General features: G+C 45.6%; 1 protein-coding gene across 3 annotated transcripts in view; it reads left to right on the top strand.

Moving 5' to 3' along the window:
• LOC124595642 overlaps positions 1 to 27,799 on the top strand; it is a 212,817-nt gene that overhangs the window by 37,057 nt on the left and 147,961 nt on the right. For all 3 annotated transcript variants that reach the window (XM_047134476.1, XM_047134475.1, XM_047134474.1), the window contains exon 2: positions 21,287 to 21,448. In XM_047134476.1, the coding sequence (XP_046990432.1) occupies positions 21,287 to 21,448 (162 nt within the window). The remainder of the gene's footprint in view (positions 1 to 21,286; positions 21,449 to 27,799) is intronic.

The raw sequence follows: 27,799 nt of genomic DNA, 5'->3' as shown, positions 1-27,799 counted from the left end.
CAAATAAACACAAATCTCGTCTGTGACTAACATACGAATTACTCAAACACCTAATCGTTACAAATTATCGGTGGCTGCACTGAAAAGTCAGCAGAGTCTGAGAAGGTGCGGAACACAGTCTGGGTGCAAGACACAACTCCAAATTATTACACACGTAAAACTCTCAAGTTCGAACATAAATCTGCAGCTGTTCTTTACTCCAGAGTATCACAGGCCCAGTGACAATCATGGTCCAAAACTGAATGCCGTCTCCAGCCTACATCCTTTAGTAGCCTCAGGCTGGAAATTCCGTAATAAGGTTCGTAATTCTCATTAGCACAAATTTACATTGTCTTAAACTAGTTGTGTGAGAAGATGTATTTTCTGCACTAATAACTTGAGAAGTCGCTTTAAGCTATACGTTGGTAAACTCACATACAGCTAAGAAGAAAGACCGCACAATTTTACTAAAGCGTCCTCCAGCTTTATTATTGACAAACAAACTGAAAAGATGAATAAGAAATATCATCCCATTTCTCATAACAAACTGGCCTTGTGGTTCACCCTGACATCATTTTACCTAATACACAGACTCTTTAATAGTCAGTATTAATGGAACAAAATTACATAGTGTTCCAATTTTTGCACAGGGTGATGGTTATTTTATGTGTTTAAAGCGAATCCCACTAGCACCCAAACAACGTCGATGCCGCTAAATTGTTGACCGAACTACGGGTCGCAGTGTCGTCGGTGCGGTAGCCACACAGGACGCCTCGATGTTTTCTCGTAGCTCGTTCAGTGTACCTGCCTTCTGTTGATAAACTTCGTTTTTCAGGGTCACTCACAGGTAGAAGTCAAGAAGCGTAAGGTCTGGAGACCGTGATGGATCCTCTACAACTCCTCTTTGACCTCTCCATTTTCCAGATAGGTTTACATCAAATTAAGCTCGGATGCCTCTGTGGTAGTGAGGCGGAGCACCATCTTGTTGTTGGTTAAATCTTTCATTTCCAAAATTTAACACCTCTCTGAAGGCATGTAAAATCGATGTTTGCAGTATATGAAGATACACCTCACCAAAGAAGAATTGGCCAGTCAAACCGCAGGATGACAGACCACACCACACATTAACACGTGGCAGAATAACATGTCTGTCCATGTGTACGTAAGGATTTTCAGGATGCCACTACACACAGCTATGGCTGTTTACAGCGCAGTTCAGTTTGAAATGCGCCTCGTCAAATCATATAAGTAGAGGCAGTAGGCGGGTGTCACCCCAAGTACCGTTATCCAACATGGCGGCGATGACGACATCCAAGATGGCGGCCGTGACGTCATCCTAAATGGCGGCATATGGCGGGAAGTTCGAATTTTGGTGGGAAGATAGGTCGACTGATCTACCTCCAGTAACGTAGCCCCCCCACTCCTTCCCTCCCACTGGCCGCTGTGGCCAAGTGGTTCTAGGCACTTCAGTCAGGCACCACACTGCTGCTACGGTCACAGGTTCGAATCCTGATTCGGGCCTGGGTGTGTGTGTCCTTGCGGTAGTTAAGTTTAAGTACTTCTAAGTCTAGGGGACAGATGACCTCAGGTGTTAAGTCCCATAGTGCTCAGAGCCATTTGAACCATTCTTGCTTCCATTATCAACCGCAACGTCAGAATTGCTTAGAGCCATTTTTGAACCTCCCCTCCTCCAGAAAATGAAGGAAGTTCAAATTCCATCAGGACAATGCAACAAACCACAGCTGCCTCCACTAACCTAAGAAAATCACAGGGAAACAGGGCACTTGGGGGACCTCCACAAGCCTAAGTCATTCCTTACTAGGAAATGGTGGGAAGAGGACTTGACCTTGCTGGACGTAAGTCTCTATTTTGCATGCACTATTTATTTAAACAATTAGAGGCAGTACCACCATCAAGTGTAGTCGCCAAAAAGGTGTCCAGAGTCCAACTGACCTAGTACACAGCACTGCCACCAGAGGGCACGGACATCTGTTCTGTGATGTAATATGAGATGGTGGTCTGGGGTGGGGGAAAATGGCGGGAAACAGTGTGGTCGCCATGGGGTCCAGAGTCCAACTGACCTGCTACACAGTACCACCACCAGATTGCGCTGTCGTCCATTCTGTGATGTAATTCGAGATGGCGGTCTGGGGTGGGGGAAAATGGTGGGAAACAGTGTGTCCACCTCTAGGTCTGGAGTCCAACTGACCTAGTACACAGTACTGCCACCAGAGGCCACTGTCGTCCCACCAATGACGTCACCCTAGATGGCGGTCTGGGGGAAAAAATGGTGGGGAAATGATTCAGCCTGTGCTGGGCTGCTGGAGAAAGGAAGGAGTGTACTTTATTTATTTTCTAGCAATTTATGGAGGGACGAATTTCACATAGTTTATTTATTACACTGATACAAAACACATGTACTGTCATGCTTGGGGTCATGTCACACAGACTACAGACCTGCAAACCACTCGTAAATTACCGAAATAATGCATATATAACGCTCTGCCAACACACTCACAATGCTTAAACAGCCGCAAATAATATAGTCCTCAAACACTCATTGCACATAAAAACACTTTCGAACTATCATCAACAAATTCGACGCTTCAAGGGCGAGTGCGTGTCGACACCGCCGTGAGCTACCACCAGATGCAAGCCATCACTCTCACGCCACTGCTGCCTACAGCAAGCAGGTGGAAGTTGGATCGATTTTCGGTATACAGTTAGAGTTCTTTGAGTGTTGTACTGAGGTCACAGAACTTCAAGGCATGCTCACACTTGTCCCATATGCGAGACACCTCTGGACAGCACGTGTGTTTACCATTGCTGATGCAATACCTGTGGATACCGATGTCACAGAACAGCACAGGGTGCACTGTTCCTAGCGATCCTAATGGGACATGCGAGCTGCATCTAGCCATGTACGTGTACCCAGTGTGGCTGACACATTGCTGTGAAATGTTCATCCTGCTGTCAATATACGTCTCAGAAACATTAAACGTTCTCACCATGCTCGCAAAAACACCGTTAATCATAAAAGCATTTGGAAAGAGAGCACTGTCTAAGTGCAGGTGGGAGGAAATCAGAACAATTATGAAAACAGAATTTAAAGCACTGTCTTACAGAGGAGAAAAATGATGTGAATTTTCGGTATCCTACAGTTACAGGTCTGGAGATGTTCTAATGCCACAGTGGCAGATGAGTGTTGGCATCCCCTCCAAAGATGGATGGTCTGCTTCAACTTGTCTTTGAACACTTGCTTTCTCAGACCTTTCCAAGCATATCTTGCCTACATCTTGTTCGAATCACTTTGTAGATGTTCCTACTTACCGGCACAAAGGATGTCTTCTGAACGAATTGGGCATTATGATAGGCTCTTTTCGAATTTACCCTCTGAATTACTGATGCCGCCGGTGTGGAAGGACCGTCCACCTTTTCTTTCTTTCTGCAGACGAGACTTTCAGCGGCAAAAAACTATTTTACACAGATCGCCATATTGCAACGACAATTAAACCCTGCAAAGTGCCTCTGCATATCGTCAAATATGGAAATACTCTTACTCAACTACACCGCTTTACCACTGAGGACAGGAGGTTGAATATTAGAGCATGAAACCGATCTCCAACCCAGCATACTGTGTCGATGTAATAAACATATTATTCGTATCCTGCACCTTACAAAATCGCCCCTTTTACATCATTCGTACATATACCGTGAAGATAGACAGAACCGTATATACCCCTCGCAGCACTGGATATTTCCCTGCTAGGTTGGTGGTCATCCACTTCTGACGGGTGACCAGAGCGTCCTAAGACTGAAGTCACTCTTAGAACTGTTCTACAAATTCGAGCTCGTTTCCCCTCGACACAAACGTGTTACTGTTTCTGGTCCGGACCTGCTTGCTTGCTTTTCTGCACCTATCTCCATACTCTGGTATTACAACAACCCAATTATTTTCGCATGGTTTGTCATAATATTATACAATTTCCGCGGTACATCTCGATATCAAGCACACAGCAGTATCCTACCGATCACTCGCATAACATATTACTGAAGATATAGACTGGAAATTATTTCTCTACAAACCCCAAACTTTAGCGAGGTGGAGCATGCTCTAGGCCACTGAGTAACTAGAAACTTATCCCATCTGAGAAGACCTTTGCGTGAGAACTCGAAACAAATAGAGGAAAATATTTCCACTCGCGAATACTGATGTTGGTGATGTAACAGATTCAAAATCATCCCTATAATTTAAAAAGTCAACTAACGTGTTTCTCATGTCTAGAGAGCCAGCAAATGTGTCTTTCACCTGCTAGATGCACACACTGCAATTGATCTTCAACTAAATAAAGGAGTCAAATGCAAATAAGCAGTCAACCAAACAATTTACATGGAAGGGAATAACGGTCCAGCACAAACACACGCCCATATTCAACCTTCTCAAATTTCCATTTGATCACGAAAGCTATCCAACACATACTAAGTATTAGTTCGCTATTCGGCCTTGTAGAGGACAACACGGTTAAGTTAGCTACATTCCTACACTCCAACAGGCTTCTCAATTCGGATGGCTCCTACTGTTAACGGGGAACGTGAATCATTCCCGCACAGGTCACTGGTTCTGCACGCCAAGAACACATAGACAGAATCGTCCTAGGAAAAGAACCGGCCTCATATATATTTTATCCCTGTACTTACAACTAAATGTCATGATTGCGGTCTCAGTTGAATGACATTCAACAATGAGCGAAGTATCAGAAATACACCGTGCTGACAGCTGTGGCTCTGGAAATAGAAATATCTGCACCATTCTTATGACCTGACATAATCTTCCCTTTGCTATCACAGTACTCCACGTCAAATCCGTGCCTTCCTTACGACTGGACGTAGTTATTTCCTTTGCACATGTCGGAACACAAACACACACTTTATAATCCTGATGCTCAAGGTGAACCTATCACGCATCCCCGACTACTAAGTACAATAGTTCGTCAATAAATGCTTGCAGACGATACAAAATACTACTGAGAGAAAATCAGCAATGGACGGACATGTCTCATAAGTTTTTCTTGCGAGTGGTACCACTGTGTCTTAGAAAGAGAGATGTAATAGTCTTAAAAAAACCCGATCGCAACAACTACTGTATGCTACTGTCACAAGAGGTCTTGGTTCTACAGGTGCACACAAGTATCCATGTTAAAAGCTATACTGGCTTTATAAATCGATGTATGGCATTACCTCCGAATAAATTAGTTTTTCCAGACAAATACTGAGATGGTGATCATAGGATTGTATATTATCAGACCAGCAGTCTGGTTACACGTAGCCCACGACGCAACCTCGTCATAAAATCGCTAATTTTGAAAGTGATTCAGCTAAGGAATGTGGTATGAAACTGCTATTTGCAACTCCCTCATGCCGCTAGATATATCTCCAGTATTTGTAATGTATTCTGTCTCGATACCATGTCAGTGGTTCTGCCATATATCCACTGAGTTATAGGCGATGACTGATTGAGAAGGATCACAAAGAGTATTAGATGGTGTGCTGATTGAGGTCGTAAGAAATGTACACTACCTTTTCAGATCTCTAGTGTTAAGCTATCCGCTAGAAATGACGTCTATGATTTGGAATCAAGTCTTTCCATTCAACTACATACCTGCATTGTATTCTATGGAGAACACCTTTAATGATTACAGCCACAAGTGAATCATATTTCTGGCACTCTCATATCTTGAAATGAGTCACCTTTCTCGAACCTGTATGCACTGCTGCCATTAAATCGTAACCGAGCACAAGTCGGAGAAAGCCATATCCACCACCTTCTGCAAACCGTCTAGAAACAGAGCGACCTGAGTTAGTGTGACAGGACCGTGTTTTCACCATTTGGTGGAAATGGGCGCATTGTGGTGCGTCCCAAAACTACTGTACATACAGATACTACAGTCCGAAGTAGATCCGCGTCCCTCAGGAACCATTCACGTCTATCAGCCCAACATACTATCATCGTTATTCTGTGCCATCCAACTGAGAAAAATCACGTACTATAAAAGCTCCACTATTTTCGTCCAATATAGAACTCGATAAGATTTTTACTACATCTCTCTCCTCCCATATATCGAAAAAAAATACCACATGCGTGTTGGCATCGAGCACATGTGATGATCCTATTAAATATACAGGTATAGATCCACTGGAGAGGCGAGTTTAAAGCTTCATCACCTGTACTGTGCCGTACCCTACAAACTACGCTCTAAGTCGAAGACCCTGTGTCGTTGTTTGAAACATTGTCATTTTTTCTGCTCTAATATGCTTTGTACACTGCCAAACATTTTGTTATCGACTAGACTTCGAGGTCTGTGTCAAGTTCTAAACTTACTTAACACATTCTGCTCCATTGCTTCTCGCAGAATACTAGACATTGCACAGTATAAGTCATGTTGTTACCATAACACACCACACACACTGGATGATTTTAAATAAAAGACAGTTGCAACATAAGGAAACTGGAAAAGTTTGGCGGCGTTGTGGAGAGTTTGCAAACTGACACAGTGATATCTGTCACAGTGATGGAAGAGCTGATGGCTCTGCGTTCCATTTCGACTGATTCCTCACATTGCAGTCATGTACGTGATCGCTGTTTCGGTGCTATCCATCTGCAGAATGTTTTGTGCCTCCACCAAAACTCTTTCTCCAACTCAAACAAGCGATGTCAGTCAACCACTATGTGGTAACCAACAGCCTACCAGTGGATGGATGGGGTGGAAAAGACACCATCGATGTACTCTAATAATAAGCATCAAAGTTGATAGGGCGAACAATTTTACCAATTTTACAGTAATTTCAACACTGAGCAATGCTGCAACAGCATGTTTCCCAATTTCAGTACCATAGCTAAGCTGTCCCCTCTCTACTTCTCGAGTATCACTGCGAATGTAGATAGATGGCTGTGCAGTATGTCCACTCATTGTTAATTGTCGAAAACATACATGATCAAAGTATACCAGACAGCGCTCTACATATTTCTATCACCTTGAGCGTAGTGCTTAATTTACGATCTATCTCTATGCTGATGGGGGCACAGAGCATTCTCGCAGTCTCAGGGTAAAATTAGAGACTGAAAGACCCCCTCACACTGTCAATGACCAACCCGCCCTGCAGCACCATTACCGATTTAATCTGCAACCGACCAGAAGTAGACTGCTACATTCCATGTCTCGTGAATGAATGGAGCTAGCCGAGTCCTCGCCCATCCAAGTACTCAGGATTTCTCCAGATGCACCCATGTCGAGGAGGTTAGCACCAGCCGGCCATTGTAGCCGAGCGGTTCTAGGCGCTTCAGTCTGGAGTCGTGCGACCGCTACGGTCGCAGGTTCGAATCCTGCCTCGGGCATGGATGTGTGTGATGTCCTTAGGTTAGTGAGGTTTAAGTAGTTCTAAGTTCTAGGGGGCTGATGACCTCAGATGTTAAGTCCCACAGTGCTCAGAGCCATTTCAACCATTTTGAGGTTAGCACACCTTATTGGTTTATAGTAACAGATTTGAAAGTGTTGTGATGTAATAGCACATGGTTAAGAAAAACAAAATAGGGTGATTTTTATGCATGATGGAGTTCCAGACGGATGGAGTTCAAATAATTTTAGGTAAATCAACTACACTACCAACTCTAAAGTATTGTTCTAGAGACTAGGATCAGTACCTGGAAGGTATTGGTAAGAGAAAACATAAACACACGCACTCCTAAGGCTACAACTTTCCGCACTTAAAACAGGATATAATGTTAAATCGCTTGAGTTTCTGACCTATCAGTCATGAGGAATGTAGCACTGTTAATATACCAATGTAAGAAATATATTTCCAGCTCATGATGTACATCCTTCTTGCAGGTTTCTCTACGATAAACTATGGTATCGAATGGTAAAACAAGAAAACTACTTCCTTCAAACAGCGGCTCTGTGTGATACATGAACAATATAGCTTTCCGGAGATGTACAGCGTCCACTGTCCACATCCAATCACGGATCAGAAATCACATCAGTTTTGTATAAAATGATTGTTAGTAACGGAGAATACCTCTTACAAGGAAACAGTTAGGTGCATAGCAGCGAAATCCATGGATTTTGACACTGGCAGGAATAGTTACAGAATTAGTGGTGACAAGATTATCTGTTAGAACGAGGAAGCAGAAGAAACGGGCACATTACATAAATTATATGGAAGAACATGACGACTCCAAATTTATATAAAAATTTCGTACTAGGAATGAGAGAGGAGAAATACTTACTGAGTTCTGTAATAAATTTCAACTAGTAACAGTGAATACTCTGTTCAAGGATCACAAGAGGAGGAGATATACTTGGAAAAGGCTGGGCAATATGGGAATCTTTCAGTTCGATTACAGCATGGTGAGACAGAGAATCCGAAATCAAATTATGGATTGTAAGAAGTACCCTGGAGCAGATATAGACTCAGATCACAATATAGTAGTGATGAAGAGTAGACTAAAGTTTAAGAGATTAGTAACAAAGAATCAATACGCAAAGATGTGGGATACAGAAGTACTAAGGAATAATGAGATATACTTGAAGTTCTCTATGGCTACAGATGCAACAATAAGTAACAGCTCAGTAGGCAGTTCAGTTGAAGAAGAATGGACATCTCTAAACAGAACTATCACAGAAGTTGGAAAGAAAAGCATAGCTACAAAGAAGGTAAATGCCAAGAATAACAGAAGAAATACTTGAGGTGATCGATGAAAGAAGGAAGTACAAAAATGTCCAGGAAAATTCAGGAATACATGAATGCAAGTCACTGGGGAATGAAATAAATAGAAACTGCAGGGAAGCTAAGACAAAATTGCTGCATTAAAAATGTGGATAAGTCGAAAAAAATGATTGTTGGAAGGACTGGTTCACTATATAAGAAAGTAAAAACAACCTTCGGTGAAATTAAAAACAAAGATGGTAACATTAAGAGTGCAATGAAAATTCCACTAACAAATCCAGAGGAGAGAGAGGATAGGTGAAAATAGCACATTGAAGACCTATTTGAGACGAAGATTTGTCTGATGTGATAGAAGAAGAAACAGGAGCCGATTTAGAAGAGATAGGGGATCCACTATTACAATCAGAATTTAAAAGAGCCTTGGAGGTATAGATAACATTCCATCAGGTTTTTTAAAATCATTGGGGGAAGTGGCAACAAAATGACTGTTCTCGTCGACGTGTAGAATGTATGGTCTGGTGACATAGCATCTGGCTTTCGGAAATATATCATCTACACATTTCCGAAGACTGCAAGAAGTGAGAAGTGCGAGAATTATCGCACAATCAGCTTAACAGCTCATGCATCCAAGTTTCTGACAGGAATAATAACAGAGCAATTGAAAAGAAAATTTAGGGTTTGTTAGATGACGAACAGTTTGGCTTTAGGAAGCGTAAAGGCACCAGAGAGGCAATTCTGACCTTGTGGTTGCTAATGGATGCAAAATCAAGACACGTTCATCGGATTGTCGACCTAGAAAAAGCGTTCGACAATGTAAAATGGTGCAAGATGTTTGAAATTCTGAGAAAAATAGGGGGAACCTATAAAAAGAGGAAAAAATAAGAGTGGACGACCAAGAACAAAGTGCTCAGATAAAAAGAAGAGTAAGACAAGGATGTAGCCTTTCGCCCCTACTGTTCAATCTGTACATCGAAGAAGCAGTGATGGAAATAAAAGAGAGATTCAGAAGTGGGATTAAAATTCAAGGGGAAAGGATATAAATGATAAACTCGCTGATGGCGTTGCTATTCTGAGTGAAAGTGAAGAAGAATTACATGATCTACAGAATGGAATGAACGGTATACAGAATACAGATTGAGAGTAAATCAAAGAAAGACGAAAGTAATGAGAAGTGGCAGAAATGAGAACAGTGAGATTGATGGTCACGAAGCAGATGAAGTTAAGGGATTCTACTACCTGGGCAGCAAAATAACCAATGACGGATGTAGTGAACAGGATTTCGAAAGCAGACTAGCACTTGCAAAAGGGGCCTTAATTGGAGGAAGAAATTTCTGAGAATGTGAGTTTGGAGCACAGCATTGTATGGTAGTGAAACATGGACTACAGGAAAACCGAAACAGAAGAGAATAGAAGCATTTGCTATGTGGTCCTACAGAAGAATTTTGAAAATTAGATTGACTGCTAAGGTAAAGAATGAGGAGGTTCTGCATAGAATCGGAGAGGAAAGGAAAATGTGAAAAACACTGAGAAAAATTAGGGACAGGATGATAGGACATCTGTTAAGAGATCAGGGAATGACTTCCATGGTACTAGAGGGAGCTGTAGAGGGCAAAAACTGTAGATAAGACAGAGATTGGAATACATCCAACAAAGAATTGAGGACATACTTTGCAAGTGCCACTCTGACATAAAGAGATTTCCACAGGAGAGGAATTCGTGGCGGGCCGCATCAAACCAATCCGAAGATTGATGACTTTTGTCACCTAAGTGTATTTTATCAGTTATAAGTTTTACTGAGGGACGTGGGATCAGCATACCGCTCTCCCAGACGTTGGCAGCGTCTCAGGCTTCGGAACTGCTACTTCTCATTGATACAGTCCGCCAGGTATTCATCTCCTTTGCCAACCTTTTTGTCTCGGAGTAGCACTTGTCGTAAAATATTTGCTGGATGTATTCCAATCTCTGTCTTCCTCTACTGTTCCTATCCACTACAGCTCCTTCCAGTACCGCGCGGGGTTATTCCCTGAGGTCTTAACCGATATCCTGTCATCATGTTCCATATTCTTGACAGTGTTTTGTGGCCGGCGGTTCTAGGCGCTTCAGTCTGGAACCGCGCGACCGCTACGGTCGCAGGTTCGAACCCTGCTTCGGGCATGGATGTGTGTGATGTCCTTAGGTTAGTTAGGTTTAAGTAGTTCTAAGTTCTAGGGGACTGATGACCTTAGATGTTAAGTCCCATAGTGCTCAGAGCCATTTGAACCATTTGTCAGTGTTTTCCACATATTCCCTTCCACTCCGATTCCATTGTGAACCGCTTCATTCCTTACCTTACCAAACCACTAAATTTTCAACATTCTTCTGTCGCACAGTATCTCAAATGCTTCAACTCCCTTCCATTTCAGTTACATACTCTCAGGAATTTCTACGTCAAATGTTCAAATGTGTGTGAAATCTTATGGGACTCAACTGCTAAGGTCATCAGTCCCTAAGCTTACACACTACTTAACCTAAATTATCCTAAGAACAAACACACAAACCCATGCCCGAGGGAGGACTCGAACCTCCGCCGGGACCAGCCGCACAGGCCATGACTGCAGCGCCTCAGACCGCTCGGCTAATCTCGCGCGGCTTCTACCTCAAATTAAGGCCTATACATGATACCAGTATACTTCTCTTGGTCAGGAATGCCAGCTTTGCCACTGCTAGTCTGTTTTTACGTCCTCCCTGCTCCATACATCATGGGTTATTTTACCGCCTAGGTGGCAGAATTCCTTAATTTCTATATCATGATCCCCAAATCCGACGTCATGTTTCTCGCTGTTCTCATTTCTGTTGTTCCTCATTACTTTTGTCTTCCTTCGATTTACTGTCAATCCATATTCTGTACTCATTGTACTAGTCATTCCATTCAACAGATCTTGTAATTTTTCTTCACTTTCACTGTTTTTCAATCCTCCACATTGTAGGTAGAGACGCTGAACTCTCAGATAGGGAGTGAATATCTCAGCGCTAAATTACGGTTAAGAGCACACTTAAATCTGCAACTGATACCGTGAATTTGGAGGTCTCGTTGCATTCCAGCAACAGCAGGTGCTTTTCACTAAACCAGCGGGACAGTTCCTGCTTCTCTCACTTATTTATCAACAAGTAAGGTTGCAGTATGTCGGGCAGGCGGAGAATAGTAGCGAAGCACGAAGACGACACAGGGAATATCGCTGGACAATTGTGGCCCAGGAGGGCCTCAAGTGCCCTTGTGTGACTGGATGGAATGGGCGCCATTACTGTGTGTTTCTGTCATGAGCACAGGTACTTGTGCTGGCAAGAGAGCTAGTAAGTACAGAGCACAGTAGACCAGAGAGAGTGCAAATATGGAAGAAATTAAATGTAACTCAACATAGAACTGAAATGCCATCAAAGAGGAATTTTCTAGGGGAGTGAATGTTTGTCTTTTAGTGAGAGGAATGAAGGCGTTATGGCATAACAAAAGAAGTATTTGCCAAATATTATGATTTCCCAGAAAGAAGTGCACAGCATTTTTTTTCTTCAACGATTCTTTATTGAACATAATAAAAATTACACATACGGAAGAATAGTGTTTTATCTACACACCATATTTTTCACGTAATCTCCATCCCATTCTGTAGTCTTCCTCCAGTGCGAAACAAGAGCATGTGTGCCCTGTCGGTACAAATACTTTTACTGGTGGCGGAGCCAGTGTTTCACTGTGTGAATCACCTACTCATCATCCTCAAAATGTCTTCCGCGAATGGCATCGTTTAATGGCCCAAATAAAAGGAAGTCGGAGGGGGCTAAGTCAGGGCTATAGGGTGGATGGAGTAATACTGTCCAACCCTATTTTGCGATGTGTTCAGCTGTCCTCAGACTTATGTGAGGCCGAGCGTTATCGTGTTGGAGCAAAACATCTGCTGGGTTGACATTTTGGAAAAACGGGACTTCTGCCAGATCTTCATGTCGTTCTCACACGATATTTCGACTGCGTAACTTGCTGTCTTCTTCAGGGTGCTATGCGAGAATGGTCCTTGGGCATTTTTTTTAATTTTTTTTTAACCTTTTCATTCCCACACCTGAGTGGTAGTGGGCGGGCCACTTGAGAGCTTCTTGCTCTATCTGGCCTTAGCTTAGTGGAATACTGTTTTGACACAATTTATTTTTTGGTTTGGGGTGTAAGGGGGGGGGGGCTTGTATCTCCCAGTTGGGAATTTGTGTGCAGGAACTTCTGGAGACAGCTCCGGTATTCACCTTACAGCCTAAGGAAAACCTGCAAAACCCGGCTGGAGCTGCTGGTTGTTTCCAACCTTTTGATTTGCTTGGACCTATCTCGGTTTCCAATGTCTGATATAATCGTACTCTCTAGAGCACGATGGTCTTCTCTGTGGCGCTGCCGGATTTGTGCTGGCGCCACGTTCTTGGCCGTCACCTAATATTCGTCTTATTCCTAGATCTTCTACCTCTGGAGAGGGAGATCTCGGAGTGAGAGGTTTGCTGCTCGTTGTAGTGACCTTATGTAGCTTCCATGGAGTCATAGTGGGCTCCATAGCTGCCATTTCGGTTTGCTTGCCGACGGACTCCGCATCTGCCGCCTCGGTTTGGGCGCTGCGATGGCGCTTGTACCGTTTGGACGACGTCTGTGTGCCCTCTTCGACACGCACGCAGAATTCCGTTGGGACGGATGATGCGCCATCTGTGGTCTGGCTGGCGCGGTTGATCACCATCCTCTTCTTCTTCTTGGTGTTTTCTTCTGTTTGTGTGGCCGCGGACGCGCTTCTATGTGCCGTCGGCTTCTTGCTGTTGTCTTCTGTTTGTGTGGCCGCGGACCGCGCTGCTATGTGGCGTCGGCACATCACGTTGCAGGCGGAGAGCAAATGCTTCCCTTAGCAGGAGGCAGGCAGCCTCCATCTCCGCGTGGGGGGCCATCCGGAAACGTGACACGGCTTCCTCCATCAGCGCGTCGTTGTTGCTCTCTCCGGTGCCTCCTGCCGAGTAGCGTCCCTCCTGCTCGCGCGAGGCCCCCCCCCCCCCCCCGCCCACCGCCTCTGCCACTGGCGGGTGGTGGGGCAGGCCGCGCATTGTGGCGGGGCGCTGCTGCTTTGTTCGCCTTCACTGGGGCATCAGCGCTGGTGCGCTTGCGCCTCCTCCTCCTTCTCTTCATTGCCGTCGTATTCTTCTTGCTGCAGACATGTGTTTGGATTGAAAATGCCCTGCAGCCTCGCCAGCTGGCGACATGGTCGCCGCCACAGCGAGCACAAGTTGGCTTGTCCTCTCTACACAAAGTGCACTCGCGGGTGTCGTGGCCGCCTCCACATTTGGCGCACTTCGTTTCGTAGCGGCAGTGCTTTGCCACGTGACCCTCCCTCTGACACTTGAAACACTGAGGTTTCGTGTCGAGGTCAGGCGGAAGTGGTTCGACCGTTACGTCGAAACCTGCCAGGGTTGTTAGCCCGCAGATTCCGACGTCATTGCTGCCTTCCTGGCTGGAGTCTTCTTGAGGCGACTCGACAGCCAAGATGAACAGTAGCGGCCTCTTCTTGTTCGTCCTGTTGTGCAGCCTAACTATGGCGTCATAGTTATGGTGCAACAGGGCTTTGCTCACCGCGTCGGTCGTCATGACCCATGGTAGCCCCCTTAGTAGGACCTTCCGCAGCGGTTTCATCTTGTAAGTAGTAGGTGGCTCCATGAGGTACGCCTTCAGCCTATCGCAGAGAGTCTTTGGATCCTCCTGCGAACGTGGCTGGATGGACAGTGTGGCGTCATTGTACAACATCTGCACTTTTGGGTGGTAATGCAGATCCATTGCCACCTCGTCGTAAGTCTCCACCCAGTCTCGACCCGTGTAGCGTATGCATACAGGGAGAACTTGGGCGGAGGGACGACAGTCTGATGGTGCTACCACCTCTTCTTCTGCGTGGGTAGTCGGTGCGACGGAGCAGCTGCGACGGTCTGCAGGGACGCTGCGCTCGCTGCCGTCCGACAGAAGAAAGTCTGCGCGAGTTAGCATCTTTGCGGGTGAGTTGCGTTTCCCGCGTTTCCCTTTGCCCATGGCGAGTGCGGCGTCTCTTCACGACAATTTGCTTAGGAGCAACACGAAAATATTGCCGAGACGCGCGCACTCACCGCGGAACCGCCCTCTCTTACTCTTCACGCGGCAGTTGCGGAGCGTCCTACGACACAGACCCGCTCGCCACCGCTAACTAACTCGGAATGTGCCTCCTTGGGCAGATCGAGTCGACTATTTTATGCCTGTAAGGTGCTGGGCGCTCCCTAGTCGGTCCGCGCCGCGTCGGGTGTTCCCTCCGCAGTCCGCGCCCAACAGACGCGGCTTCCATGGTCCATTCTGGACGCTGGTGTTCCCACTGCCGTACGCGCACTGTTCGGGCGCTCTCTGGGGTCGCGGTAGTTATCTGTAGAGTCTGGTGCTCTGTAACCTGGCTGTTTCCTTGGTGTCCACTTCTGTTTCTTGCTGGGCGCGTCGTAACTGGTCGGCGCCGCGTCGAGTGTTTCGTTCGCGTTTCCCACTCGCCAGGCCCAGCGCCCATGGTCCCCTCTGATCCCTGGTGTTCCGACCGCTGTCCGCGCCCTGTGCGGCCGTCCTCTGTGGTCATGGTCGTCGTCTGAGGTCTGTCAAAACTGGTCTGTAATGTCTGATGTCTCATTGCTATTTCCTCGGTTTCCGCTTCTGTCTCTTGCTGGGCGCTCCGTAATCGTTCCAGCCGCGTCGAGTGTTCCGTCTCCAGTCCGCACCCGCCAGGGGCGGCTCCAGGTGTTCCCTCTGAGCGTTGGTGTTCCGACCGACGACCAGGCCCGACTTGGACGTCCTCTAGGGTTGTGGTCGTCATCTCGGGAGTGTCAGGACAAATCTGTAGTGTCTGGTGCTTTGTCTCGTGGCTGTTTTTTCTATCCCCACTACTGGTTCTTGTGAAATCTCGATGTGTTTTGCCTTGAGTTTTCATAAGGTCAAGAGCTGAATGGATCCCAGGTCGTGCTGAGCTGGTCTCCAGTGTCACGGTTGATGAGATTCTCTGTGATCTTGGTGGACTCTTTTATGACAATGTCCCAATATCTAGGGGTCTGTGTGACAATGTTGGTGTGATTGTATTTCATCCAGTGACTGAGTTCTAAACAGTGTTTTGCTATGGATGATTTTGTTGCCTGTCTGAGTCTGATGTGCCTTGGTGTGCTTTACAGCTGAGTCCACTATCCTGGTGGTCTGGCCGATGTATGACGTCCTACACTCGTGTGGTATGTTGTAAATTCCTGGCTTCCATAACCCCAGTTCATCCTTTACATTCCCCAACATTGTCCCAATCTTAGTGGGTGTGCAAAATATGCTCTCGGTGTCATGTTTCATGAGAATTCTGCTGATCTTAGCAAAGATCGGTCCAGCATATGCCAAGTATGCCATCCTCTTCGCCTGTTCTGATTCTTCTACTGGATCCTGTGGTTGACTGGCAGGTCAAAGTGTCTTCTGGATGTCTCTAGATGAGAATCCATTCTTGCTGAACGCCTACTGTAAGTGTTCTATTTCCATTGCCAAACTGTCAGGCTCTGACAGAGTATGTGCTCTGTGGACTAAAGATTTGAGCACTCCGTTGTTCTGTGCCAGATGGTGGCAGCTGTTGGCTTGCAGATATAAGTCAGTGTGTGTCAGTTTGCGGTACACACTGTGCCCAAATGTGCCATCAGCCTTCCTCCTGAGTAACAGATCCAGGAATTAGTGTTGTCCATCCTTCTCCAGTTCCATTGTGAATGATATATTCGGTTGGCGTGAATTCAGATGTTCCAGAAAATCATCTACTTTCTCCCTCCCATAGAGCCAAATGACAAAGATATCATCCACATATCTGTATTTCCATCTTTCCTTAGCAGTTTCCCTGACCAATCAAGACTGGGATCTGGTTGACGGCACCTCCTGGTCTCTAGTAGAATGCATCAGGAAGACGTTAACAGCATGCCAACTAGCCAAGTTTGAGCACCTCAACAACAAGGAGCAGCAGAATGGGGCCATCCATACAGTGGTCAACATGAGTGACAAGCAGCTCGATGAGACCACCGTAAAAGTACTCAGCAAGGACCTCAACTTTGCAGTGACACACAGGAATGTGCCTGTCTCAACTTTCATCCGTGCAGTTGAGCAAGTGACCAACACGCTACAATCCAGTGTGGCTGAAGGGATCTATAGAGAGGCATGCAGAGCGCTCACCAAAACAAAGCCACCCAAGCTAGATGATTTTCTGGAACATCTGAATTAATGTGACCCGAATATAACATTCACAATGGAACTGGAGAAGGCTGGACAACTCCCATTCCTGGATGTATCACTCAAGGGGAAGGCTGATGGCACATCTGGGTACGGTGTGCACCGCAAACTGACAGACACTGACTTATATCTGCAAACCGACAGGCGCCACCATCCAACACAGAACAACAGAGTGCTCAGAACTCTAGTCCACAGAGCACATACTCTGTCAGAGCCTGACAGTTTGGCAATGGAAATAGAACACTTACAGTAGGCGTTCAGCAAGAATGGATTCTCATCTAGAGACATCCAGAAGACACTTTGACCTGCCAGTCAACCAGAGGATCCAGTAGAAGAATCAGAACAGGCGAAGAGGATGGCATACTTGCCATATGCTGGACCGATCTCTGCTAAGATCAGCAGAATTCTCATGAAACATGACATCAAGAGCATATTTTGCCCACCTACTAAGATTGGGACAATGTTGGGGAATGTAAAGGATGAGCTGGGGTTATGGAAGCCAGGAATTTACAACATAGCATGCGAGTGTTGGATGTCATACATCGGCCAGACCACCAGGACTGTGGACATCAGGTGTAAAGAACACCAGAGGCACGCTAGACTCAGACAGGCAACCAAATCAGCCATAGCAGAACACTGTCTAGAGTTCAGTCACTCGATGAACTACAATCGCACCAAGATTGTCACACAGACCCCTAGATATTGGGACAGTGTCATAAAAGAGTCCATCGAGATCAGAATCACGGATAACCTCATCAACTGTGACACTGGATACCAGCTCAGCACGGCCTGGGATCGGCTCTTGAACTTCTGAAAAGTCAATACAAAACACATCGAGATTTCACAAGAACCAGGAGTGGGGACCGAGAAAACAACCATGAAACAGAGCACCAGACACTACAGATTTGTCCTGACACTCCCGAGATGACGACCACGACCCTAGAGGACGTCCAAGTCAGGCCTGGATGTCAATCGGAAAACCAACGATTAGAGGCAATCATTGGAGAGGGAACACTCGACGCGGCGCGGACCAGTTACGGAGCGCCCAGCAAGAAACAGAAGTGGAGACCAATGAAACAGCCAGATTATAGAGTACAGGACACTACAGATGACTACTGCTACCCCAGAGATCGGCCGAGCCGTGCGCGGACGGCTGTGGGAACACCAGCGACCAGAGAGGACCATGGGAGCCGCGTCTGGCGGATGCAGACACCGGAGGGAACACTCGATGCGGCGCGTACCGACTAGGGAGCGCCCAGCACCTTACAGGCCTAAATAGTGGACTCGATCCGCCCAAGGACCATTCTCGTGTTGCACCTGAAGAAGACAGCGAATTACACTGTCGAAATATCGTGCGAGAACGATGCGAAGATAGTGTAGAAGTTCCGTTTTCTCAAAATGTCAACAGATCGCCGGGAAAGCCTGAAGAATTACATCTCCTTGGTTGCTGTGGCTCTGAAGTCTCTGGAAGCGCGTATTGAGTTTTGTTGTTATGTGGACATATGCTTCTGAAGTAATGGTACACCTCTTGGCATCACATCAATGATAATCACACATTCACAGTCCCCAAACACGGTGATCATGACCTTACTGGTGAAAGCAGTTTCCTTGAATTTTTTCTTCCATAGGGAGTATTAATGGCGCCATTCCATCGACTGTCGTTTTGTTTTGGGCTCAAAATGGTAAACCCAGGTTTCATCACCTGTTGCAATCCGGCCTGTCACAATCTGGCCTTCCCCTCAGATTGAAATCGTTGCAACAAATCAAGACAAAAGTTTTTTCTGTGCGATCCACCATTAGACACTGCGAGATCCATCTTGCACACACTTTACAATAACCAAGAGTGCGGATATCTGCATCCACACTTCCTTTGCTAATTGACAGATGCAGTGCCAACTGCCGATTCTAATGCGCCTGTCCTCGCGAATGACATCAGCTCGCTGCAAAATGTCAGGTGTGACAGCTCTAGATGGACTCTCTGACCGCTGCAAATCGCGAAGCTACGCCAAACGGCCTTCTGAAGACTTCACCCTCTGTGCCCAGCGACTAACTGTACTTCTGTCGTCAGCAGATGGCCAACAGAATTTGCACAAGCGTTAGTGAATATTCCCCACAGTTTCTTCTTCTACAGTGAGAATTTCAATGACTGCACGTTGCTTGTGATGCACATCACCTACAGACGCCATTTTGAGACTGTCCTGCAGCTACGCTATCTGTCGGAAGTGACGGAAACTTGGCGCGCTCACTCAGGGGACTTCAAATAATACATACAGGGCTATTACAAATGATTGAAGCGATTTCATAAATTCACTGTAGCTCTATTCATTGACATATGGTCACGACACACTACAGATACGTAGAAAAACTCATAAAGTTTTGTTCGACTGAAGCCGCACTTCAGGTTTCTGCCGCCATAGCGCTCGAGAGCGCAGTGAGACAAAATGGCGACAGGAGCCGAGAAAGTGTATGTCGTGCTTGAAATGCACTCACATCAGTCAGTCATAACAGTGCAACGACACTTTCAGGACGAAGTTCAACAAAGATCCACCAACTGCTAACTCCATTCGGCGATGGTATGTGCAGTTTAAAGCTTCTGGATGCCTCTGTAAGGGGAAATCAACGGGTCGGCCTGCAGTGAGCGAAAAACGGTTGAACGCGTGCGGGCAAGTTTAACGCGTAGCCCGCGGAAGTCGACGAATAAAGCAAGCAGGGAGCTAAATGTACCACAGCAGACGGTTTGGAAAATCTTACGAAAACCTACACACACTGATTTATATCTGCAGGCCAGCAGTTGTCACCACCCTGCACAGAAGAATGGGGTTCTGAAGACTTTGGTCCACAGAGCACATGCCCTATCAGACCAAGAGAATCTACCCATAGAGATAGAACGTCTCAAAACAGTTTTCTCCAAGAATGGATACATGGACAGACAAATTGAGAGGGCACTCCGACCAGCCACTATACCACAGGTTCCTGAAGAAGACCAAGATGAAGCAAGGAAGGTGGCATATCTGCCCTATGCTGGCTCTATTTCTGCCAGAATCAGTAGGATCCTGCATAAACACAATTTCAAGTGTGTTTTCTGTCCATCCAACAAGATTGGGGGACTGCTGGGGAGTGTCAAAGACGACCTGGGGTTACGAAAACCAGGGATTTACAATATACCTTGTCAATGTGGCATGTCCTACATTGGCCAGACGACAAGAACTGTGGAGATCAGGTGCAAAGAACATCAGAGGCACACTAGATTAAGACAGGTGACTAAGTCAGCCATTGCTGAACACTGTCTAGAACTAGATCATGCCATGAAGTATGAGGATACCAAGATTCTAGCACAAACACCCAGATTTTGGGACAGTGTTATAAGAGAATCGATTGAGATTAAAATGGCTGACGATCTTATGAATCGTGACACAGGGTACCAGCTAAGCAGAGCCTGGGATCCGGCTCTGGAATTGTTAAAGGAGCAACGTGGCCAGCTGCAACACTACACAAACAGAAGAACCAGAGACATGGAGATGGTAAACGAGCCCCTGACGGACTGCCAGGAGCACCAGACCGAAGATGGAACACCCAGAAGTGGGACTGGTGGGCGCTGACCGCAGAGGGAACATCCAGAGCCGCAGCAGACGAAAAACGGAGCGGCAACGCTCCAACAGGTCGTGGTGAGCGGGCGCGGACCGCAGGAGGAACGCCTGGTACCCCAGACCGTAGATGAAACCCCCAGGAGCGGGTTTGGTGGGCGCGGACCGCAGAGGGAACACCTAGAACCGCAGCGGACGGAAAACGGAGCAGCAAAGCTCCAGCAGGTCACAGGGAATGGGCACGGACCACAGAGGAAGCGCCTGCAGCCGTTGGTGGAGGGGGAAGGCCATAGGCATAAATACTGGACCAGGTTCACTCGAGGAGCAGTCTCAGGTCGCACCTGATGAAGGTCTCGAGCTACGTGACCGAAATATCGTGCAAGTACGCCGCTGATATCCGGCAGAACACCCGACAACCCAAGATGTCATTAGATCGCCGGGAAAGCCTGAAGAGTTAACTCTGGAGTATTTCGTCTTTGGATTTATGCTGTCAAAGCATACAACTTTTGCTCGATACAAAGAGTCTACTTCTGAACTTTTCTCATCGAATTTTGGTAGAATTGTTTAATCGAAAATTTTTGCCGAAAGATGTTTGCGTTAATAATGTAGAAATACATCTTTCTTTGCGACTGTCTAGCTTTACCTTCTGTTCTGTTGTGGGGGACATTTTCTTCTTTGTTGTCAAGTGAAGACCTGTCTTAATGTACGTGTTTCTGGTTGGCAGGGCCCGTACGCTGTGGACCTCTTGGAGTTCGGCGGCTGCGACGATGGGGAATACCGAGGCGTGACAATCAATGTCTCACTGATCCTGGACGAGAAAACCAACGACACCACATACAGAGGAGACATCACAGTCTTCTACGACATTTTTGCAGACGAGAACGAGGTACGTCGCTCAGCTGCATCCACTGCTGCAACCATCAGCTCTGAAAGAAAGCAGTGAGACACAGGCTGCCCTACTCGTCAACGAGTCCTGGTTCAATACGTTCTTCGCCATTATGCATTGTGAAATCGTTTACAGAAGTACACAGCTTTTCAGGTATGTAGGGCGTCCCGGGAGGAATGGTCAACATTCAGGGATATGACAGGAATGCTGGTTTGAAGCAAAACACGTTCATATGGACATATGTCCTATTGCGAATGGTTTCCGAGATTGAACACACTTACTGTACGTCAAGGAAAGATGTAGAGGAAGAAAAGCGAAAAAATAGAAATTTTTATTGTTTAATTTGTTAGATTGATGCTTTAAGAATGACATTTCAAAGTTTCATAATCGACATCTGCCTAGAAACATATATTTTTTTCATAATGTTATTTGGCCATCGGAGCCGGCTACGCTCCCTTTTTTTCCGTGCTATGAATCATATGTTCTGTGTAGTAGATATTTTTGTGTTAATTTTTCGATCACACAATCGAAAGGAACTGCAGATGTATTACGTAGAAGGCTGTGAAGGAATGAACGGTAAGAAATTAGACGATAGAAAGCCACTGGTAAGCGCTAACAGACTTGCAGATAAAGAAATCCACACATTAAAAATATATCATGGAAAACCCATCAGGGACAATGCACTTAGCGTGAAAACAACGCATTAAGCAGCGTGGGCAATATTCTTTCACAAACTTTGCACTGAAGAAAGTCGTTACTGTAGCACTCCTCTGTGATATATCACGGTGCAAATATCTTCAGGCATAAGTCAGTGGAAAGACATACACCTATAAGCATGATTTGCTACTTGTTGTTTTAAATGTTATAATGCCAACTTCTAGATACCTAGCCAACCCTTAACTGCAGAAAAAATATGTAGATGGGGAAACACAAAGTATGAATAAGAGTTACAATCACCTTTTGTCCAAAAACAGTATTTATGTTTTCAGACGTTGTAATACAAGCTGTATATGATGCGTGTCTGGAAATGTAGGAACGATGAAGTGCCTGCAGAGATTAGGCTTCCATCCAGGCGCATTCACACTGAAGATACTCAGAGGGATCAGTGAAGCACGGCTTGACAATTCCCAAGGAGTATAAATGGAGATGTTGCAATATTGGTAAAAAATGAAAAAACCCTCAAACGAGGTTTGCCATTGAGTGACTTGTTTTAGCTACAGTGCACCTTTTCTCAGGAACTATAAGAGCTAACATCCTGAACTATGTCACAATTCTTAAAAATCACTTACTGGACAATTCTGTGAAGCATTTTTCATTTATCTTGTGTCTGAGAAATATTATCCTTTATTATATGAGGAAAACAGATCTGTTCGGTTAACATAAAAATGAAAAATTAATTTGAAAGTAAGTATGAACATAAGCAAAAATCTGTTGCAGATGTAAGTTGTAAAGTTTCAGCGTTAACGCTCCATTAGTTGTTGAGAAAAGGTACACCATATGTACACAGGTAATTAAAAATTCAAATCTTCATGAACTGAATTTCCATGAACATTATCATACAAAATATGTACGCAATATGGTACGCTATTTTCTGCATAAGAGTCTCAACTTTTAACGTTTTAACTTTAGCATTGTTGGTGATATCGATGTTTAAATGTCAGTATGTGCTTTGGTCTACGTCTGCCCTTAAATACATTTACACACAACTGGTTTGAATCATACTTAACGAACAGAATGCAAAAGACGTGCTGAATAATTCAAACAAAGTTGGAAAGGTAGAAAATTTTAGGCCTGGGGAGGAATCACAAAGGAAGTTCCATAGGGTTCAATTTTCGGTCTACTATTCTTATGACAGATGGACGCCATGAGCAGTGAGGATGCAAGAAACGAGGTACGTTGGGCTAAAACAAAATGTCAAAGATGTTGCTCGATACGTACATGCGTGCCACTAGCTCAAAAACAAATGTACAATAAATTGTGTTCTACCTGTGAAACTATTCAGAATGGGGAATATGTCCGAAGAGAGGCATTCAGTGAATTCGAAAGTAAAGTTCTATGTACTGACTTGGCAGAAAATCCTAAGAAATTTTGGTCTTATGTCAAAGCGGTAGGTGGATCAAAACAAAATGTCCAGGCACTCTGTGACCAAAATGGTACTGAAACAGAGGATGACAGACTAAAGGCCGAATACTAAATGTCTTTTTCCAAAGCTGTTTTACAGAGGAAGACTGCACTGTAGTTCCTTCTCTAGATTGTCGCTCAGATGGCAAAATGGTTCAAAAAAGGGTTCAAATGGCTCTGAGCACTATGGGACTTAACAGCTATGGTCATCAGTCCCCTAGAACTTAGAACTACTTAAACCTAACTAACCTAAGGACATTACACAACACCCAGTCATCACGAGGCAGAGAAAATCCCTGACCCCGCCGGGAATCGAACCCGGGAACCCGGGCGCGGGAAGCGAGAACGCTACCGCACGACCACGAGCTGCGGACACAAAATGGTAGATATCGAAATAGACGACAGAGGGATAGAGAAACAATTAAAATCGCTCAAAAGAGGAAAGGCCGCTGGACCTGATGGGATACCAGATCGATTTTACACAGAGTACGCGAAGGAACTTGCCCCCCCCCCCCCCCCCCCTTCTTGCAGCGGTGTACCGTAGGTCTCTAGAAGACCGTAGCGTTCCAAAGGATTGGAAAAGGGCACAGGTCATCCCCGTTTTCAAGAATGGATGTCGAACAGATTTAGCTACCAATATCTCTAACGTCTATCAGTTGTAGAATTTTGGAACACGTATTATGTTCGAGTATAATGACTTTTCTGGAGACCAGAAATCTACTCTGTAGGAATCAACACGGGTTCCGAAAAAGACGATCGTGTGAAACCCAGCTCGCGCTATTCGTCCGCGAGACACAGAGGGCCATAGACACGGGTTCCCAGGTAGATGCCGTGTTTCTTGACTTCCGCAAGGCGTTCGGTACAGTTCCCCACAGTCGTTTAACGAACAAAGTAAGAGCATATGGACTATCAGACCAATTGTGATTGGATTGAAGAGTTCCTAGATAACAGTACGCAGCATGTCATTCTCAATGGAGACAAGTCTTCTGAAGTAAGAGTGATTTCAGGTGTGCCGCAGGGGAGTGTCGTAGGACCGTTGCTATTCACAATATACATAAATGACCTTGTGGATGACATCGGAAGTTCACTGAGGCTTTTTGCGGATGATGCTGTGGTATTTCGAGAGGTTGTAACAATAGAAAATTGTACTGAAATGCAGGAGGATCTGCAGCGAATTGACGCATGGTGCAGGGAATGGCAATTGAATCTCAATGTAGACAAGTGTAAGGGTGCTGCGAATACATAGAAAGAAAGATCCCTTATCATTTAGCTACAATATAGTAGGTCAGCAACTGGAAGCAGTTAATTCCATAAATTATCTGGGAGTACGTATTAGGAGTGATTTAAAATGGAATGATCATATAAAGTTGATCGTCGGTAAAGCAGATGCCAGACTGAGATTCATTGGAAGAATCCTAAGGAAATGCAATCCGAAAACAAAGGAAATCGGTTACAGTACGCTTGTGTGCCCACTGCTTGAATACTGATCAGCAGTGTGGGATCCGTACCAGATAGGGTTGATAGAAGACATAGAGAAGATCCAACGGAGAGCAGCGCGTTTGGTTACAGGATCATTTAGTAATCGCGAAAGCGTTACGGAGATGATAGATAAACTCCAGTGGAAGACTCTGCAGGAGAGACGCTCAGTAGCTCGGTACGGGCTTTTGTTGAAGTTTCGAGAACATACCTTCACCGAGGAGTCAAGCAGTATATTGCTCCCTCCTACGTATATCTCGCGAAGAGACTATGAGGATAAAATCAGAGAGATTAGAGCCCACACAGAGCCATACCGACAATCCATCTTTTCACGAACAATACGAGACTGGAATAGAAGGGAGAACCGATAGAGGTACTCAAGGTACCCTCCGCCACACACCGTCAGGTGGCTTGTGGAGTAAGGACGTAGATGTAGATGTCGAAGTTTTTTACTGTAAATAAGGGTTGCAGTCATATCGCTGACTATTGACCTTTCCTCCTGGGACACCCCGCATCCACCGTTAAGCCGAAACATTGGGACCGCCTGATTAATAGCGGTATGAACCACCATCTGAAAGCAACACAGCCGGCCGCGGTGGCCGTGCGGTTCTGGCGCTGCAGTCCGGAACCGCGGGACTGCTACGGTCGCAGTTTCGAATCCTGCCTCGGGCATGGGTGTGTGTGATGTCCTTAGGTTAGTTAGGTTTAAGTAGTTCTAAGTTCTAGGGGACTTATGACCTAAGATGTTGAGTCCCATAGTGCTCAGAGCCATTTGAACCAAAGCAACACAGCGGCGATTCCGCATGACACGGGCAGTTCCCGCAAACTGCGGGCCACTGGTTTGTGGGTGCGGAGCTCGCTCCCGATTGCATCCCAGATTTGTTCCATCGGGCACAGATGAGGCGAATATGGTGACCAAGACATCAACGTAAATTCAGTGTCGCGCTCTTCAAAATCACTGTCGCCCAATTCTGACGTTGTGACACGGACGGGCAGTTACCCTATCAGAAGACACCATCGCTTCGGGAAGACGTCAAGAATGAAGGGATTTAGGTATCCGCAGTGTCGTTCACTTATCCACAGCAGTCGTGGTTCAAAAAAATGGCTCTGAGCACTATGGGACTTAATAGCTGAAGTCATCAGTCCCATAGAACTTAGAACTACTTAAACCTAACTAATCTAAGGACATCACACACAACCATGCCCGAGGCAGGGTTCGAACCTGCGACCGTAGCGGTCGCGCGGTCTAGACTGCAGCACCTAGAACCGCTCGGCCACCCCTGCCTGCAGCAGTCGTGGTGCCTTGCGTTACAACCACAGGTTCCGTGAGAGCCCAGGTGAATGACCCCTCGTATCATAATTCCTTCATTATAATCTGTCGTCAGACCCTCGACATATCGCCACCTATCCTGCTTTAGAGAGCAAAGAGGCCTGCAACATCCACATTCCGCCATGGGGCACTGGCATCCAACACGTTGTCTATGTCCTTAAGGACAGAGCTACAGTAATCTGCTCTTCGCCTGAGCCACATGTCAGCGGATTCCCTCTTTTGCCGTCGTACCGTCGCTGGGATATTCCCCATTTAGCCCCTGCCCACTATGATACCAGGCGGCTATAATTAAAGTGCATCTAGTCAGAGAGGTCCAGTAAGGCTGTAATTACCCTGTACAGTAAAACTTGGTAGATATTCTAATGCGTTAATGCAGTACCGACTTAAGCTGGAAAAATTTAGTTCCTATTTTGTTCACCGAGTGCAAATAAACCTCGCTCTGTGCAGCATCTCGTCGACATCTCCGGTGATATAATTTAAAAAGCAGTGGTTGATAATAACATCAACATTATGCCTTTCTCACTTGTTTGACTTTCTGTGCCTGTATCCTGTTCCTAATCCATAACGTAATAAAACATTTCTGTACGTTCTTCGCGGTAGCGTTCTCGCTTCCCACGCCCGTGTTCCCGGATTCGATTCCCGGCGGGGTCAGGGATTTTCTCTGCCTCGTGATGACTGGGTGTTGTGTAATGTCCTTAGGTTAGTTAGGTTTAAGTAGTTCTAAGTTCTAGGGGACTGATGACCATAGATGTTAAGTCTCATAGTGCTCAGAGCCATTTTTGTACGTTCTTCATGCATTCACAGCGTCAGATTTGTACCTGTTGGCCAAAACTGGAACTAGTTCTTTTCCCAGCATAAATTCGTTACACGTTAAAGCATTACAATATGTGAAGAGGTTGAAAAAATCAGCCAAATAGTTGCAAAATAACCGTTTATTAGACCTTGAGGTAGGTTTCTTCTGAAGAAGGTATTTTTAGAAATATCGAAACCTAGGTCAAGGTCTAATAAGCTGTTGTTTTGCAACTGGTTGGCTGATTTTTTTCAACCTCTTCAGATTTACACAGTTGCTGCCTGGCAACCATGTTTAAAATTGGAATATATATCAAATTTCGCTGCCATATGACGATTACACAGCCTACGGTGGACATCTGTCGGTAGCAACACTTCATTTATTGCCACCCAGTACTTCCCTTACGTAACAGGCGCGCAACACCAACAGGCGGCACTAAACCTTACAGTCGGCAGTGCTCATAATGTTTGGATCCAACAGTGTACTTCATTTGTGCAGAAAGAAAATTGTATGCCCGTGGGAGAGCTCGCATTTGGATTTCGGGCTTTTTGCCAGCAATCTCTGTACCATTAGGCCATCCAAGCTTGAGAAAGACAGTTCCTCTATTGGTGTTAACACAAAAATTCAATTGTCA

The sequence above is a fragment of the Schistocerca americana genome, chromosome 2 (genome assembly GCF_021461395.2).
Source record: "Schistocerca americana isolate TAMUIC-IGC-003095 chromosome 2, iqSchAmer2.1, whole genome shotgun sequence".
Taxonomy (NCBI): domain Eukaryota; kingdom Metazoa; phylum Arthropoda; class Insecta; order Orthoptera; family Acrididae; genus Schistocerca; species Schistocerca americana.
This window is presented reverse-complemented; position numbering and strand designations above follow the sequence as displayed.